General features: G+C 44.8%; 2 protein-coding genes across 2 annotated transcripts in view; one reads left to right on the forward strand and one right to left on the reverse strand.

Moving 5' to 3' along the window:
* Window positions 1-11,205, forward strand: part of LOC119169839 (NADH-cytochrome b5 reductase 3) — a 28,128-nt gene extending 16,923 nt beyond the window's left edge. The window contains exons 2-3 of the mRNA XM_037420852.2: window positions 8,211-8,476; window positions 10,955-11,205. Of these exons, the coding sequence (XP_037276749.2) occupies window positions 8,211-8,476; window positions 10,955-11,168 (480 nt within the window). The 3' untranslated portion in view covers window positions 11,169-11,205. The remainder of the gene's footprint in view (window positions 1-8,210; window positions 8,477-10,954) is intronic.
* Window positions 11,206-14,584: 3,379 nt separating this feature from the next.
* On the reverse strand, window positions 14,585-15,142 carry LOC119169838 (palmitoyltransferase ZDHHC20-A). The gene has a single exon (XM_037420851.2). The coding sequence runs from the start codon at window positions 15,140-15,142 to the stop codon at window positions 14,585-14,587; it is 558 nt and encodes a 185-aa protein (XP_037276748.2).
* Window positions 15,143-16,727: the final 1,585 nt, after the last annotated feature.

Consider the following 16,727-nt stretch of genomic DNA (forward strand, 5'->3'; position numbering starts at 1 on the left):
GGAGAACCTGCAGAGCCTTTTATTCAGGAATCCGGTACCACGAACCGATGATCTGCGCAGGTTATAAGGATGAGCTGCCGAAAACCACCGAAAATCCTCACGCAGGCGCAGCCTTTGCGGATCCAACATCAAGGGCATGGTGGTAGAAACCAAACAGCTGTCTTGATCGGTTTGATCAATCAACTTGTAGACAGAAAGCACTTTAGTAGGCCATTCGTAGCCGCGCCTGCTGCTGCTAAACTGGTTGGCAGGGAGAATCTGCAGAGCCTTTTATCCAGGAATCCGGTACTACGAGCCGATGATCTCTGCGGCTTATAAGGATGTGCTGCGAGAACCACTGAAAACCCTCACGCAGGCGCAGCCTTTGCGGATCCAAGATCAAGGGCACGGTGGTAGAAACCAAACAGCTGTCTTGATCGGTTTGCTGAATCAACTTGTAGGCAGAAAGCACTATAGTAGGCCATTCGTAGCCGCACCTGCTGCTGCTAAACTGGTTGGCAGGGAGAACCTGCAGGGCCTTTTATCCAGGAATCCGGTACTACGAGCCAGTGATCTGCGCAGGTTATAGGGATGTGCGGCCGAGAACCACCGAAAATCCTCACGCAGGCGCAGCCTTTGTGCATCCAACATCAAGGACATGGTGGTAGAAACCAAACAGCTGTGTTGATTGGTTTGCTCAATCAACTTGTAGACAGAAAGCACTTTAGTAGGCCATTCGTAACCGCACCTGCTGCTGCTAAACTGGTTGGCAGGGAGAATCTGCAGGCCCCGCCGCGGTGGTCTAGTGGCTAAGATACTCGGCTGCTGACCCGCAGGGTGCGGGTTCAAATCCCGGCTGCGGCGGCTGCATTTCCGATGGAGGCGGAAATGTTGTAGGCCCGTGTGCTCAGATTTGGGTGCACGTTAAAAAACCCCAGGTGGTCTAAATTTCCGGAGCCCTCCACTACGGCGTCTCTCATAATCATATGGTGGTTTTGGGACGTTCAACCCCACATATCAATCAGGGAGAATCTGCAGGGCCTTTTATCCAGGAATCCGGTACTACGAGCCAGTGATCTGCGCAGGCTATAAGGATGTGCTGCCGCGAACCACCGAAAATCCTCACGCAGGCGCAGCCTTTGCGCATCCAAGATCAAGGGCATGGTGGTAGAAACCAAACAGCTGTCTTGATCGGTTTCCTGAATCAACCTGTAGGTAAAGCACTTTAGTAGGCCATTCGTAGCCGCACCTGATGCTGCTAAACTGGTTGGCAGGGAGAACTTGCAGGGCCTTTTATCCAGGAATCCGGTACTACGAGCCGATGATCTGCGCAGCTTATAAGGATGTGCTGCCTATTACCACTGAAAACCCTCACGCAGGCGTAGCCTTTGTGGATCTAAGATGAAGGGCACGGTGGTAGAAACCAAACAGCTATCTTGATCGGTTTACTGAATCAACTTGTAGGCAGAAAGCACTATAGTAGGCCATTCGTAGCCGCACCTGCTGCTGCTAAACTGGTTGGCAGGGAGAACCTGCAGGGCTTTTCATCCAGGAATCCGGTACTACGAGCCGATGCTCTGAGAAGGTCATAAGAATGTGCTGCCGAGAACCACCGGAAATCCTCACGCGCAGGCGCAGCCTTTGCGGATGCAAGATCAAGGGCACGGTGGTAGAAACCAAACAGCTGTCTTGATCGGCTTGCTGAATCAACCTGTAGGCAGAAAGCACTTTAGTAGGTCATTGCAGCCGCACCTGGTGCTGCTAAACTGGTTGGCAGGGAGAACCTGCAGGGCCTTTTATCCAGAAATACGGTACCATGAGCTGATGATCTGCGCAGGTTATAAGGATGTGCTGCAGAGAACCACCAAAAATCCTCACGCAGGCGCAGCCTTTGCGGATCCAAGATGAAGGGCATGGTAGTAGAAACCAAACAGCTGTCTTGATCGGTTTGCTGAATCCACCTGTAGCAGAAAACACTTCAGTAGGCCATTCGTAGCCCCACCTGCTGCTGCTAAACTTTATTTTATCGAGCAAGAGTTTTTGCTTTTGTGAGCTTGTGTGAACATCAGCGTCTTTTCAGCGAATTCGCCTAAAATGGTGGGCCTGGCCATATAAAATGTTGTTTTTACAATGGCGTGAATGATCACTTTGGTAATAGAGGCGCTGTTATTGATCGGTTGGTTTGCGGTAGAGGGTTGTGGAAAGCTTGTTGTCTACTATTTTTATGGTAACGTCAGAAAACTTTACGGTTACTTGCGAGTCGGTGTGTGGGAAGTGTATGTTTGGATGCACGGTATTCTGAGTATCGCTAAAGCTTAGCAGTTCGTCTTCGCTGTGAGTACAATTGAGAAATATGTCTTCAATGTACCTCCTGTATATGACTGGTTTAGGGTAGTTTGGGACAAAAACTCGGTTTCTACTTTTCCGATGAAATTGTTAGCATAGTTTGGTGCGAGTTTGGAACCCGTGGTGGTTCTGCTAATTTATCAAAGTACTCTTGGTTGAACTCAAATGAGTTCACTTCTAAAACCAGACTTGTCAGGCTTGAAATGACAGACAAATCTAGGGTGCCAGCTTGTCTATGGTGCGTGTATGTGTTTTTTAAGGACGCTATGCCATCATCGTGGGGAATATTATTCCCGAGGATGATGATATAGCGGCATTAAAACACACACACACACACTCGCGCGCGCGCGTGCGCGCGCGCGCTTATGTGCATTTTGCAAACACACATGCACTCAAAAATAGGAATGGCTTGGATGTCAAGCTTTGTAACCTGGAAGTGGCACAATCTTGACCTTCACCGAAGCTGTCTGGTGCGAGCTTCGAACACGCGTTCTGGCTAACTGGGGCATGAATCAGAACTTAGCGATTTCATTTCCCTTCATAGGCGTGAACAAAGAAAATACAATTTTATGAATTGAACCTATAAGTATGGCTATCTCCATTCCGATTGCGCTTGCAAAATGTAGATAATTTTGCTACTTCTTTTGAGTGCCCGGCTTCGTACAACAGAAAACACGCACGTTCTCAGAAGAAGTGTTAAGTGCGGCTAACTGTTATTCAAGTTATCCCCCGAGAAACTGCCCGTCATGTTCAAGAATCTTCGTTGAAACCAGAACCACAAAAGTGTGTGTCCGTTTGTGCATCTATTGTATGAAACATCTAATGAAACGTTTAAATAAATGCTCCTAATGTTGTGTCGTGATGTTGTTTGTTCTAATTTCAGTTTTATTACTCCAGTTGATGGATGGCACCTCTCTCGGCAGCCATGCGAGGTTTGTTGTGAGAATTTAAAGGGGTATGACACAAAATTGCGGGGCCGAGATAGCTTGCGGGGTTGACTCTAGTGAACATTCGTATATCATCTGCAAAATAACAACAGCGAAGACTGCTTGGAAGGTATTTTAAAATAATTTTGAGGTTTGCGTGAGCGACCAACTTCATAGCGGAATAGACACTCTCACAGGGGACCCCGAGGGGACCCTCTGCTTCCCTCACGTCACAACGCTGCAGTCAACAAAGCAAGTTATGATGACATCATTACCGCCATTTTTCTTTTGCCGCGTTAGTTGCTGAGGTCTATACTTCTCGGCAGCTGGTTGCGAGTGCGTGGCCATGGCACATGCTGGCCGTGCCACCCCATACTATCTCTTGGAGCAGGGGCTGGTTGGCAAGAAAGTTCCGCCAGCAGCATCATTCTGCCTGGAGAAGCTGCGTATCTGCATTCCTTCAACAGAAATTTCGACATTGCTATGCTCTCAAGTCACAGTTTTTGAAAGAAGGGGGTGGCGGAATGGTCACTGCTCATAGTGTGGAAATTTGCTCGTCGCAGATGGATGGATGGAGAAACTTTATTTAGAGCACTGAGAGACGCGACTAGCACGCAGTGGGCTTAACCCAGGTAGATTGCAGCCATAAAATAATCTGAACTTTTTCGAAAGCGAACGTGTTGGATGTACACGGTGACTGACACTTTGAGAAATATTGGCATGACATGGATGTAAACATAATCAATTTTCATCGTGGCATGTGTAATGCAGTTTTAAACGAGGTACAGCATTGGCGGCAGCATAGTTTTGAGCTGTTGTGTGTGAAGTCACGGATAAGATTCTCACTCATTGCGCAAATTTGAGATCAATGATGAATGAAAAAAAAATAAGAATTTTTGCCGTGCGTTAGGCTGAGGTTCACGTCTAGTGAAAATTAAAGTGAAATTCTGCTGCTGCGTTCCTCAATAGGGAGTTTTTGAATAGGGGCCCTAAGAAACAGCGTCAAGGCCAAACAGCGTCAGGGCGCGTGCATGTGGGAAACCCAAACCACGTTTTTATTTCTCGAATATAGCGGGAGCCCCAAAGCCTCCCCAAAAGTTTCGGGTCAGGCAAACGTGACGGCACCCACTGAAGCAACAATTTTCGGCCAAGATTACAGTGACTAAGAAGAGGCGGAGTTTCGATATAAGAGCGGCAGACCCTATTCGAAATCTCATCGCCCCTGCTCGACCCAAAGCGTCGGTACGCAAAAGGCTTTCGGGCCTCAACCTTTGGGGCACCTTATTAGAAAACTCCCTAATAACCCAGCGAAAACCTATACGACGTAAAATTCGACAACTAAATAATACATTATATTGTCTGGAAGAGTTACCTTACTGCATTTGACACCCATATCATGTTTTTGTACCTATATTGCTCCTTTAGGCTTGATACAAGAACTTCTAATGTGCATTGTCACTTCATAAGGTTGGAGCCGTATAAAAGTACAAAGTAGATAAGAAACTAAAATCTCCGATGTTTGCAATAACACGTCTCAGGTATCCGAAATACGAGGTAGAGCCGTGGTGAAGCGTATTTGCAGATTCAGCTAAGCACACACACACACACACACACACACGCACACACACACACACAGAGCCGTCGTGAAGTGTATTTGCAGATTCAGCAACGCTATAACATGCTTATAGCTTATGCGTAGTCGTATATATCCACCGGAGATTATGCCCTCTTATTTTTTTTTCACGACGCGCATACGCTGTAATGTACCCACTCGCAGATGACAGCGTTAAACGCATTTTTATTTTGACTAAAATATGCGAGATCATGAAGTTTTATCGACAAACGGTTACTTCAACCGGCCCACAACGAATATCAGTGTTTTCGCAAACAGGGCGCGTCGTGTCATTCACACTGCACACACCACGCACAATATTCCCAGTTTCACCATCCGTAAAGGTGAATCAATATTCGGGAGCTTTAGAATAACGTTTGCTAGCCCTGCGGGCATTGCGGACATAGCTGGTGCCATATGAGTTTTAGAATAGCGTTGGCCCTCCTGCAAGCCGCAACGCACGATCGCAGCGGCACCATACCCTCGAAACCAGAGTTCGCGGGCAGCATGTGGACCGAAAACCTTAATTCGCGGATTCTACACACAGTACTTCGTGGGCCTTATGGGCCGTGATCACCACACGCTATAGAATCTTCTGCGGGCGGGTCGCGAACGTGAATGGCGGCTCGCGTTACGACGTATGCGCAGTGGCAGCGACCGCACCGCAAGGGCTCGCGGTGCGCTATTCTAAAAGTCCTTATTGTCGATGGATTTCAACGCACTCTACACGCCACAGTCAACACTGCACGTTTTCGAAGACCATGCCGCTGTTCCTCACACAGGCCGCCACGTGTGTTCACTCCTCCGACATCAAGAGCCAGCCAGCATGGCAAATATTTTATCACACACTTTACCACACACCTAGATGTTCTCTGATGTTCTCTGAAATGAATAAGAAGCTTTCAAACAAACCAACAAAAAGACTTGCCTCAAGCACCGATTAGCTGCACCCCACTCAGCCACCGGTGGGAGTGACGTGCACCAGTGACGTCATGCTGTGACGTACCCCGGCAAAGGTCTAATTGAAAGTAATTCGTAATGTGGACCGTAGGAGAGTGCGTCACATTTCTGTGCGCTGACGAGGTCAAGAGCTGCACACGCACGTGGTGACAGTTGAACCCAGTTTTTGGAACTCTCTCAAAGCGAAACTGACACTGATTGATAATGAGGGGCATGTAGTTAGTTATCTGTCGCGTGTATCAGCAAACGTTGTGTCATCTCATGATTACAGGCCTCCAGCAACGCATTGAAGCAGAAAAACGCGAGGCCAAAGTGTTTGTGTCAGTACCCCTTTAAGTCAGACTGTCGTGTTTAACGAATCACGGTGATAATTTCCAATGTAATGTAGCCAGGCTGTGGTACACAACCTCTTTAGCCAAATGAGCCAATTTACGAAGTCTTTCTGTCAGCGAGAACAGTCACCTATAGATTTATTAAGCTTCCTTTTCGAAAACTGTGCGCTCGCTACTTACACGCCAAGAGCGGCATGATAGCTCCCACGTCGCTCGCGACCGGGAATTGCCGTTCCCGTGGCCAGAACAAAAGGAAAGCACGCAACCTAGATGACGATCAGTGTTGTGTCACAGAAAGACACCTATTTAGGTATATATTTTCATACTTAGATATTGCCAGCACCGCTAACGATGTTTGATTGCACCGACAGTGGTTAAATGAGTTTATCTGTACTGTAAACTACGCTTGCCGCCTGCACTTGCGTAGATAGCAGCGGACATACAGGTAGCGACAGCATTGTCCGTCTGACACAGGACTGCCCCATTGCCTGCGATAGCTTCGGTCATGATCACGCTTATTTGGCGACACCGAGAGGGTAAAGGTTAGCTGACAGGACGTCAATCGTCACGCGGCGGCCAAAACTGAATGCATTTTTCCGTGAAGTCGGGCGTTACTATAATAATAATAATAATAATAATAATAATAATAATAATAATAATAATAATAGTAGTAGTAATAGAAGTGATATTTATTGCTTAAAAGGCAACAAGAAGGATGCAAAAGCGTTTCATACGCCTGAAAAAGGCATCTGCCCCTCTATTTCATCACAGATAAACATATTTTTTTTTGCAGATACAACTAAACATAAAGCTCTAACACGTAATGTACCACATGCGCGCTCACTAAATAAATACAGTATTAAATACAAGCAACACGTAACAAATTTAACAGGATACAAATACGCACATCTTACACGTAAAAATATAAAAAAAGAAAAAAAACAACAACAAAGCAGGAACAAAACTGAGTGCCTAGTACACGACAATGAAATGACACACTCTCCAAACACTAGGGGTTATGTCACGGCTCAATTCCACCTACTCTTTGTTTTTATAAATATAGATTACTGGTTACTAGTTAATAACTCTTTATCAAAATTATTTTCCCTTTTTAAGAATGTTTTGCTGATGCCAAACTGCAAACCATATTGAAACCGAATCACCATTCGTCGTGATTCTTGATGCCGCACTTGTTTTCTATAATTTGTCCTCCATGGTTCTTGGCAAACGCTGCAAGTTCTTTTAGCAAGATAACGTTTGGCATTTTTTGTTCATACCACTTGTTTTTGTGCACGTCTTTATTAAGCAGTTAAAAGTAAGATACTTGCTTTTCCTTTAACATTTTAGTTAATGAAAGAGCACTGAAGTGCGGAAACGGTTTACTCTACCCTGGTAAATTTCATAACAGCGAGGAGTTTAATTTTGTAGCATTAAAAGTTTCTTATAATGTTTACGCTTTTGTCATACCCCATACTAGTACGCCGTAACAACGTCTCGAATAAAGTAGGTCATTGTACACATTTTTCTTTAGCCACTGAGTAATGAGGAAACCAAAGCTGTACATGTATCTTACCATTCCCGCAAGTTGCCCAACTAAATGAGCAACGTGGGCTTAGTACAACCAAACAGTCTGAGTGCATATTAGCGATGAGTACTGTCCTTAACATAGAAATAAGATCGCGGGGGAAATACACCATGGTTCCGGAACGTATACGGCAATTTACGCTGGAAATTCGTTTAGTTTGATTACAACAATCGACACATTGAGCGACGGCAGACAGTCGAAAGTTCCGATAGGTGTGGTCTCGCCTCGCATCAGGAGGCTCGTCTAAGATTTTTTAGCGGGTAAATTCTGGCCACAGTTAAAGAAAAAAACAGCTTTGTAGTATATAGAAAAAGCCTACAGTGAGTTTGGCTGAAAACCTTTACTTCTAACATCAATTTACCGTACTCGAACTCTGTCCTAATCATTGTGTGCAAAATATTATTCTGTCGATTTATCTGGTTTAACAATGAAGTGGAATAAGCGCAGACGTCACCGTTCTCTCATCATAGATACGGGGTCCTCGAGGAATGTTCGTCTACGAGGGTCACGGCACCTTCGTCACCGCACTAGGCGATCGACTACCGCCTGTCCAAAAACTAGGCCTAATTGCAGCTGGCAGTGGCGTGACACCGATGCTGCAGCTGCTGCGCAGTATATTTGCGGACAGTACAGACTGCACGCTTGTGCGCATGATTGACGTCAACCACAGCCCGAGTGAAATCATCGCTTGCAGTGAGCTCGACGACTACGCCAGGACATATTCGTCAACATTCAGGTAGGCTTGTCACATTGGACCGTGATGTGATTGTGGTCTAAATCAAACCTCGAACAGATCTCAAATGTGGGTCACTTGCAATACTCAGATCCAGTGTTCAATGTTCATGCAGTACCGACCACTAAACGAAGGCAGAAAGCGAATCACTTGGGTAACAAATGCATGAAGAATGTGAATCACTCAGTATTTAGCCTCGCTGTGTGGAAGTTTGGGGGGGGGGGAGGGGTGCTAACAGCCCTTGTAAAGTTATTTGCGCCGCGTGGCACACCTGTCTCACGCAGAAGCCGAATGCTGGGTTCACAACTATCGAGCGGTAGGCAGCGTTGTGCCCGCGACCATTTTTTACCACGACCATCATCATTATCATGGTTAGTGCGTACCGCCGGCAGTGACGCCTGGTGGTAGGACTGGGTGGCGTCGCTCGCGACACCAGAGATATGAGTGGTTCTTTTTGGCTGTTGGCGCTTGGCGCGAACGGTTGTCTGTAGTGGTGCATCCCGGTACGCGGCACCGTGGGTTGTGCGCCGGGGTCCCTCGTGGAAGACAGGCGTTGGCGAAACCACCTTGTGTGTGTTCTTCTGTTGTTTCTGAGTGCTGTGTAATATTGTGTAAAGTTTTTTAACAACTGATGTGTTATAGCTCGGCTGACGTTATGATCGCTCTGAGAGTAGTTAAATAAATGTGTGTTGTTTGGTTCATTGCGACTGCGTCTATTGTGTCCGTTCACTCCAAGAACGTGGCGCTCTCTTCATTTCGAGACTCCACAAGTTGCAAATATCTTTCAAAATTTCCGCCTATGATTTTCGTGGCCACGTGTTCGCAATAATGACAAATTTCGTCAATACCCACAAAATTTTGTTCATGTTACTTCAAATCTGCTTCAGAAGTGTCGAGAAGCGTCACTTGCATGTTCTTTTGTTTCGCTTCAAGGGACTTCCGTGCACGTCGTCGAATAAAGGAAACACGCATACCACTTGAAAGCCAAAGCAAATAACTGTACCTATATTTTACTCAAATGTGCACCTCGTAAATTGTCGTTCGGTAGAGAGAAAGAGTTTTCAGCACCCTCATCTGATTACCGCTGCATTTTCTGTACACTAAACTGTGCAAAAAAAATTTAAGGCAGCCTCGTGCTACAATCGAGTGCCAAGCCTGACCAAAGAGTGGGCTGGGCGTTCTTCTTTGTAACTTTTAGACCTTCTTTCGTGCGTCCTCTTTTCTATTCTTTTCCCCTTTTCCGTTTCTTTTTTCATCGTGTTATTCCTATTTCTTCATCTCTCTCTCAATTTTTTCTTTCTTGCTCCTCCTGTTTTATCTATGTTATCTTTTCTCTCGTTTGTCTATTTTGTGCTCACTTCCTCTGTTTTTCTAATTTTATAAGCAGTTTTGCCAACGTTACGCCAAAAGCACTTGTTTTCTTTATGTTGTTGAGATGACAAGTGTTCGTAATCAATGTGCTCGAAGAACAGCAGGGAAAATACTTCTCGGCACAAGGGCGCACTCAATGCGTTACATGCACATGTAGCATTACGCCTAGTCACGATGACAGCGTACTATAGATTACGACAGCGTGTGTCATGCCAGCCTCCTATAGTGCTGCGCACTTAAACAGCAAAGCTTATGCTAATCTCTCAAGGATGTCTGCAAAAGTCTTGTTGGTCCTAGGTTTTCACTAGGCTTTAGCTAGGTGGTGCTAAATTGTTAGTAGGCCGAATTTTAGATAATAGAGGTTTGTTGTAAACCACAGTTGTCAAGCGTGGTTTGGATGTCCAAACTGCAAGGATAGAACCTAGCCCCGAAACCAAGCGTTTGCGCCTTTCATATATCTGCGGGCACGTCGTCTTCCTCGTGTGGCTTCCATTGCGTGGGAGTGTCTCGCTGTCGCCTATTACCTAGTGTTATCTTGTTGCACGTACTCAGCATTTTCTGCTCTACACTGAAGCCATTTGCTCAATTCATTTTTATTGGATCAGTGGGTATATATTAGTGGAATTCACCCAATTTCAGTGGCAAACACTCAACCATATAGCTTTAGTTCGTTTGAAAAAAGAACGTTTCAGTATTCTCGTGTAATAACTGTTGTGTCACTTTAGCAACACAATATACGTTCGACGAACAGCTGGGTACGCCTATGTGATCGCGTTACACATTACAACACTATGCAGTTCTCTTAGGCAACTTGTGGGCATGAGGTTTCAACATGTTACTTGTGAACTCTCGTGCTAATACTGTTGATACCACGCAACGCACTGCATTTTAGTCGGGAAGCAAATACGAAACAATGGTCATGTCTTCTCAAGGTGGGCGTTCGAGACTGCCCAGGTGCATATAATAAAAATCAGCGAAGAATGCGAAGGAAAGCTTGCTGTTTGATAATGGTTTGTCAGAGAAACCCTCCAGTGACAGAATGGTTTGACGCGATACTAGGCACTGACAATATTTGCTGACAGACCGTTTTTTTACACTGTACCGTTACAGAATATGCCATGTGTTGTCCGAGGTACCTTCGCTGGAGATGATGCCAGGTGTTATTCGAGGACCACTGAACCGCTACATTATGGCTGCGCACCTTCCCGCGCCAAACTCGAAGTCTCTAATTTTATGCTGTGGTCCGCCATCACTCATCAATGACGTGTGCCGGCCAGCACTTGCAGACATCGGCTACAAGAGTGAACAAGTCCTCTTTTACTGAGCCGGTGACAATAAAACATGACATTCATTGACAACAATCTTTCGCGCGTTTTTCAATGATTTGTTGGTTCATCGATGACGCTCTCAATTGAGAAATTATATTTTAGTGAAGATAGTAAGACCAATAAGAGAGTATATGATTATCAGGTGTATATTATAAGCTTGTATAATGGGCGATTTTTTATTGGGCACAGGAATAAAGCTCTTATATTTCTCTCGTGTTACTATATTTCGAGCTTCACAAAGTTCCCATCACCCTCAGAGACGTCTGCTATAAGCACCTTTGTTGTAAATGAATTGATACAGTAACAAAGTTTCGAGTAACAGGAGCGTTTGAGACCGACAGAACTGTTTTACCCAGTGAATAGCACGAACAATGGCAAATTACAGAGAACCGCGTTCAGACTGACGCTGTATTTAGACTACTAGGAGCCTTGGCAATCACAGTAAGCTTGTAGCATACAATCGTGTGGTGGCAAATGCAACATGACACAGATGTGGCAAGTGTTTATTAAAGACATACCGTCGAGCTTTTCAGACGTCCATGTACGAAACCCTGCCTGCTCCTCATCAACTTTACTAGGGAATTAGTCAGTACACCAGGGTGCTTGCACGGCCACCATGCTTATATGGCTACCATCGGGCGACGTTTCACTGGCTTCTTCTTTCAGATAGCTCGTGCTTCTCGACTTCACAAGAAGGATGTGTGGCGATACGATTAGCATATGTATTCACAAGTTATGTGATATACGCCAAGTTTTTAGTTTCTTTTCTTGTTTTCTTTCAATATTAGTTTAGTGAGAACAATATGTATACACAATTGTCCAAGTAGACATGACAAAAAGTGAAAATTGCCTGACTGGGCCGTGCCACCCATACCACCCATACAGCAGCAGCGGCAGTGGCGGCGACGGTGGCGGCGGCGGTGGCGGCAAAAAATGCACGCACATCTCTCGAGCAGAAAAAATTCGCATTATAATAACAAAAAACAACTAGGAACCACTTGTATCACCATCAGTCCACATGTGAGCAGATAAAAAGAAAGAAAATGGAAACAGTATATAACAATTCATACAGAACCATGATATTTTTCATATGCTTTTCTATGAAGATATTATTTGTTTTATTGTTTGTTGCTAGGCCCCGTTCCTAATTCCGCATTTGAGAAAATATATGGTAAAGGTATTGTCATTGAGAATAATAGGAATTTGAACAGTAAGTTTTTGTTCTCCGTAACTTGTTCTACTGTGTGGTACGGACACAAAACTATTCCTGAAATTGTAGCCTACATGTCGTTTTCACACTGTACTTACTCTGGAAGGAATGCTTTTCAGACCTAAATTGCCACATAATTTCAAAATAAAGTTTATAACTGCAGGGTTCAGGTATCTTTGATATTTTATTTTTGGAATAATATATTTGGGTGCATATCATACGTCCCAAGTTTTATATTGCATGTAGCGCACAATTTTGAAGCACTTGAAGATACTGTGTTGTAGTTGACCAAACTAGAAGACAGTACGTTAAACGAAAATGTAAAGTGTGCTGTAGATATGGTGCTTCACTATTTTTGGTTCTAAATATCGCAGATTGTTCAATGCACCAACAGCACGGGCAATACTACGCTTGAGAGAGTCAATATGTGGTGACCAGGACATCTTCACAATAAATATAACTCCTTAGTATTTCAACGAGCTGGACTGCTGAATATTTACTTTTTGAAACTGTAGCTGAGGATTACAAGCCGTACTCGTTTATTTTGATTTTAAGAGCAAGCATTTTTTTTACTTACGTTTATTCGAAGTTTGTTTACATTAAGCCACATGTCTAATCTTTGCAGCTAGGTGTTGGCTTGTTGAAAAATGTTTGGGATCGCCTTCCTGAGAAGAACACGTTCGTGGCACCGGCATATATTAAAATGATAGAGTAGCTCTTAATCTGTAAAATCTCATTTATATGCAATATAATGACAACAGGTCCTAAAACTGAACCTTGGGGTACGCCGCACGTAGTTCCCACGATTTCCTTACCTTGTATTCAGAAAAATCTGCATTCAGCAAAATCCTCCACCTCCAGGAAAGGAATCATGAGGGAATGGGAGTGCGTTTCTCGCACCAAGAAAGGGTACAATCGCCTTCAGTCGTTCACCTTTACCGACTTCTGCCATTGCCTTTAGAAGCACCCAGCCAGCGAACGGTCGAGAGTGAGGTGCGAGTGTACGGTACAGTGGGGCGCTAGTGTTCTCGGCTCAGCGTTGGGGTTTCACAGCGGCGTCTCGAGCATACATTTATGAAAGTTATGAGAGGCGCCCAGCCAGTGAATGTGCGAGAGTGAAGCGTGAGTGGACGGTAGAGTGGAAAGCAGGGAGGAAAGAGAGCGAACGGCGAGTGAAAGCGGCAAAGCAGTGCACCCACGCTCTCCTATACTCTCTCACACCAAATGCTTCAGTTGCTAGGAATGAAGTTAAGCGCACGCACCCGAAGCTGTTGCTATGGGAGAGAGATCGAGAGTGCAGATATAACATCTGCCGGCACGTGGAAACCGCCGCAGACAACGCCGGATGCCTGACATAGCACGACTAATAGATGGATTCGCATTTAAAAATGTAATTTTGCCTATGAACCACCTGACCCGCTTTTGCGGATGTACACAGTACTGTTGCTAGTGCACACGTATTGGTAAAGAATTCGCGTGGCTTTTTTTTCTCGGCGTGCGCTTCAAGAAGAAGGTGCACATAGTTCCAACTTCGGCAGGGGCGAACAAGTAGTGGCCTCCATGACGCTGCCTATTTCTCAGTACCAAGCCTCGGTTCCCAGACCTTAAGACTTAGCTGCGACCGTTGATGTAGGGTCCACTCGCTCCTACAAAGCCGCACAGCCCAGCCGCGGTGGCCTAGTTATGGCACTCTACTGTTAAGCCGAAGGTGGCGGAATCGAATTCCAGTTGCGGTGGCTGCATTATTGAAGGCAGCGATGTTTCAGGCCAATATGCATATATTTACGAGCACGTTAATGAACCACAGTTAGTCAAAACTTCTGGAGCACTCAACTACGGCGTCTCCCATAATAATTTTGTGGTTTTAATACGCTTAACTTCATATAATATAATATTACAAATCCGCACTGTGACAAAATCACGGAAAGTATTTCTTGAACATGCGTATGTAAGCGATCTTGAATAAGGCGCCAGTTTGTTTACATCAATAATACCATCAAGGAAGTGGAAGATTCTCGCGCTTTTGGTAATTATATCGGGACATGTCGATAACTCGTAAAAAAGATGCAATATGGAGGAGCCATTTGGCCTAATTAACAGATGACGACTTTTGGCAATAAACTTGGAGTTTACTAAAGACCATATGATATAAAATACAGTAATGCTGCACTCGAAACAGTTTCGCCTGCACATCTCAATTGGCTATTGCACTATATTCACGCTCGTTGATCCGACATTATGGCTTGATGAGCCCGACGAGTACGTGGCTGCAGAGTAAGTTGCCATGATGGTTGACGGCAGCGACTCGACAGCGCCTCGCGTGGGGTGCAGCCTGGTCGCGAACCGGACGCCGTCGCCGACGCTCGTGAAGATGGGAACCATCCACAGTGACCGTCGTGGACCGAACACCTGCACGAAGTTCTCGCAACGGTTGCCGAGGTCGAATGAATCTCCGGCTTCCAGGAAGACCTCACTGCGCAACCTCTCCAGCGTCGTTTCATTCCTCGACACCATGGACAGATGCAGCACAAGGAAAGAGCCCAGCCCGATGGCCAACGTGGAGCCCAGAAGAAAGGTGAAGCCCACGTGGAAGACATAAGGCTTCAACAGCGATGGATCTGACAACCACGCAATCAAGTGGGCTCCTTGCGTCGCCACACTGTAGATGCACAAAGCCACCGCATAGAAGAGAGTGAGCAAGAAGAACTTGTAGGTGTTGAAGCCGACGCAGTTGTTGAACCACGGGCAGTGATGGTCCATTTTCTTTATGCATCTGCGAGTGTATTCAGTAACCTTTATTCGCTGTTGTGCTCGTATCGTAGACACGCCTGTAAGCTAAAGGTGTTTATAACGTCACAATAAAGTAGTTCTGTATGCGGTATACTCCTTAGAAATTTGCAGCAGTGGCTTGTTGAAAGAGTAATCTTGTGGCACCTGAGAGCGAACGGGAAAGCCAAAAAAGTAGAATGTAAACACAGGTAGACAGGTGGTACTCGCCATCACTCTCAAGACCACCTTTGCTTGCCTCTGTTACTAACTAACGTGTTTTCTTGAGATACCCGCGTTCTAATTTAACATTTCGTCGATGGCTTAAGTTTTGGCCCTTCTATACTAAGTTATTTGGTTTCACCCAGAAACATTGAGCAACGTTAGATGAAGAAAATTAGCAGATACCGCGTACAGTGAGAATGGACGATATGCGAAGCACGGAGGAAGTTTGATATGTCAAGTTAAAATCAGCACAACGTTACGAGGCGGAAATAAATTGTGTCGTACATGATTCATGTGATTATCCTGTTTGAACGTTTCATATACGTTTGTCAGCCATTCACGTCATGTCAGGCCAAATTTGGTATACATTCAGCTAGCGAAACAGCCGTAAGTGCGCTATAGACGTCAGACTCTGCTTAGCTCTTTCGTTACAGCGCTAAACAGGTTGCTTCCATATGTTTCGGGAAGATCATTTTTGCCACTTTGAAAAGCACTTCGGCACACATTGTAGCATACCAAAATTAGCAAAACAAAATGTCTTTCCAAAAAAATATGTCTTTTAGAGCTACAAAACTATTTTGAAGGAAATAAAAATGTAAAAATTGTCAATTTTTTGGTCACCAAACGATTAGCAGTGAAATAAAAAACATATATGTGGAAAAATATTCAGAACAAAGAAATTCAGAATATACAATTTGTAGATAAATAACTCCGATAGAGTATAAAAATAATGTATAAAATGTTTCTCTTCACGCAGACAAAGAAAATCAGAACTGAGGTGCTACTTTGTTATTCGTGCCTTGCGGTGAAGCTATACTTGTTTTTTTTTTTTTGTGAGACAAAAGTTTACTCGTCCACTTTTCTTAGTAAATTTTTGTTGTGTTGTGATAAAAGTGTCCAGGTGTTCCAATAGAGATTAATGCACGTGATGTGAATAATCCCTCTATAAATGAGATGTCCAATGATCTTCACTATTACATCTAGCGTCATATCTTTCATGAGCCCTCTAACTTTGTATAAGTTGGCGTTCCAATACGTGCGTCCAAACATATTTCTTTGAATTTTCGCGCATTCCATACTAAAAACAGAGAGAATCATGTACAGTTTTAAAACGTTTCGCACTGCTCTGTAGCCAGAGCCAAGATGTGTTACGGGGGCCTTTTTGTCGTTACGGGAAGCTTTGCAGCCAGCGCCAGCACACCAAGCCCCAACAAAGTGTGGACCACGCGAATGATCAGAGCAGCTATAGCATTGTGCACAAAGATCAAACACTATACGCGCTTTCGGCGCAGGAAACAATTTGGAGGTGTAAACAAAATAAACCCATCAATGGCTGCAGATGTTTGAGGCTGAT

This window comes from Rhipicephalus microplus, chromosome 2 (genome assembly GCF_043290135.1).
Source record: "Rhipicephalus microplus isolate Deutch F79 chromosome 2, USDA_Rmic, whole genome shotgun sequence".
NCBI lineage: Eukaryota > Metazoa > Arthropoda > Arachnida > Ixodida > Ixodidae > Rhipicephalus > Rhipicephalus microplus.

Coding starts and splice junctions, on each gene's coding strand:
- LOC119169838 (XM_037420851.2), bottom strand. CDS start 15,142: ATGGACCATCACTGCCCGTGGTTCAACAACTGCGTCGGCTTCAACACC.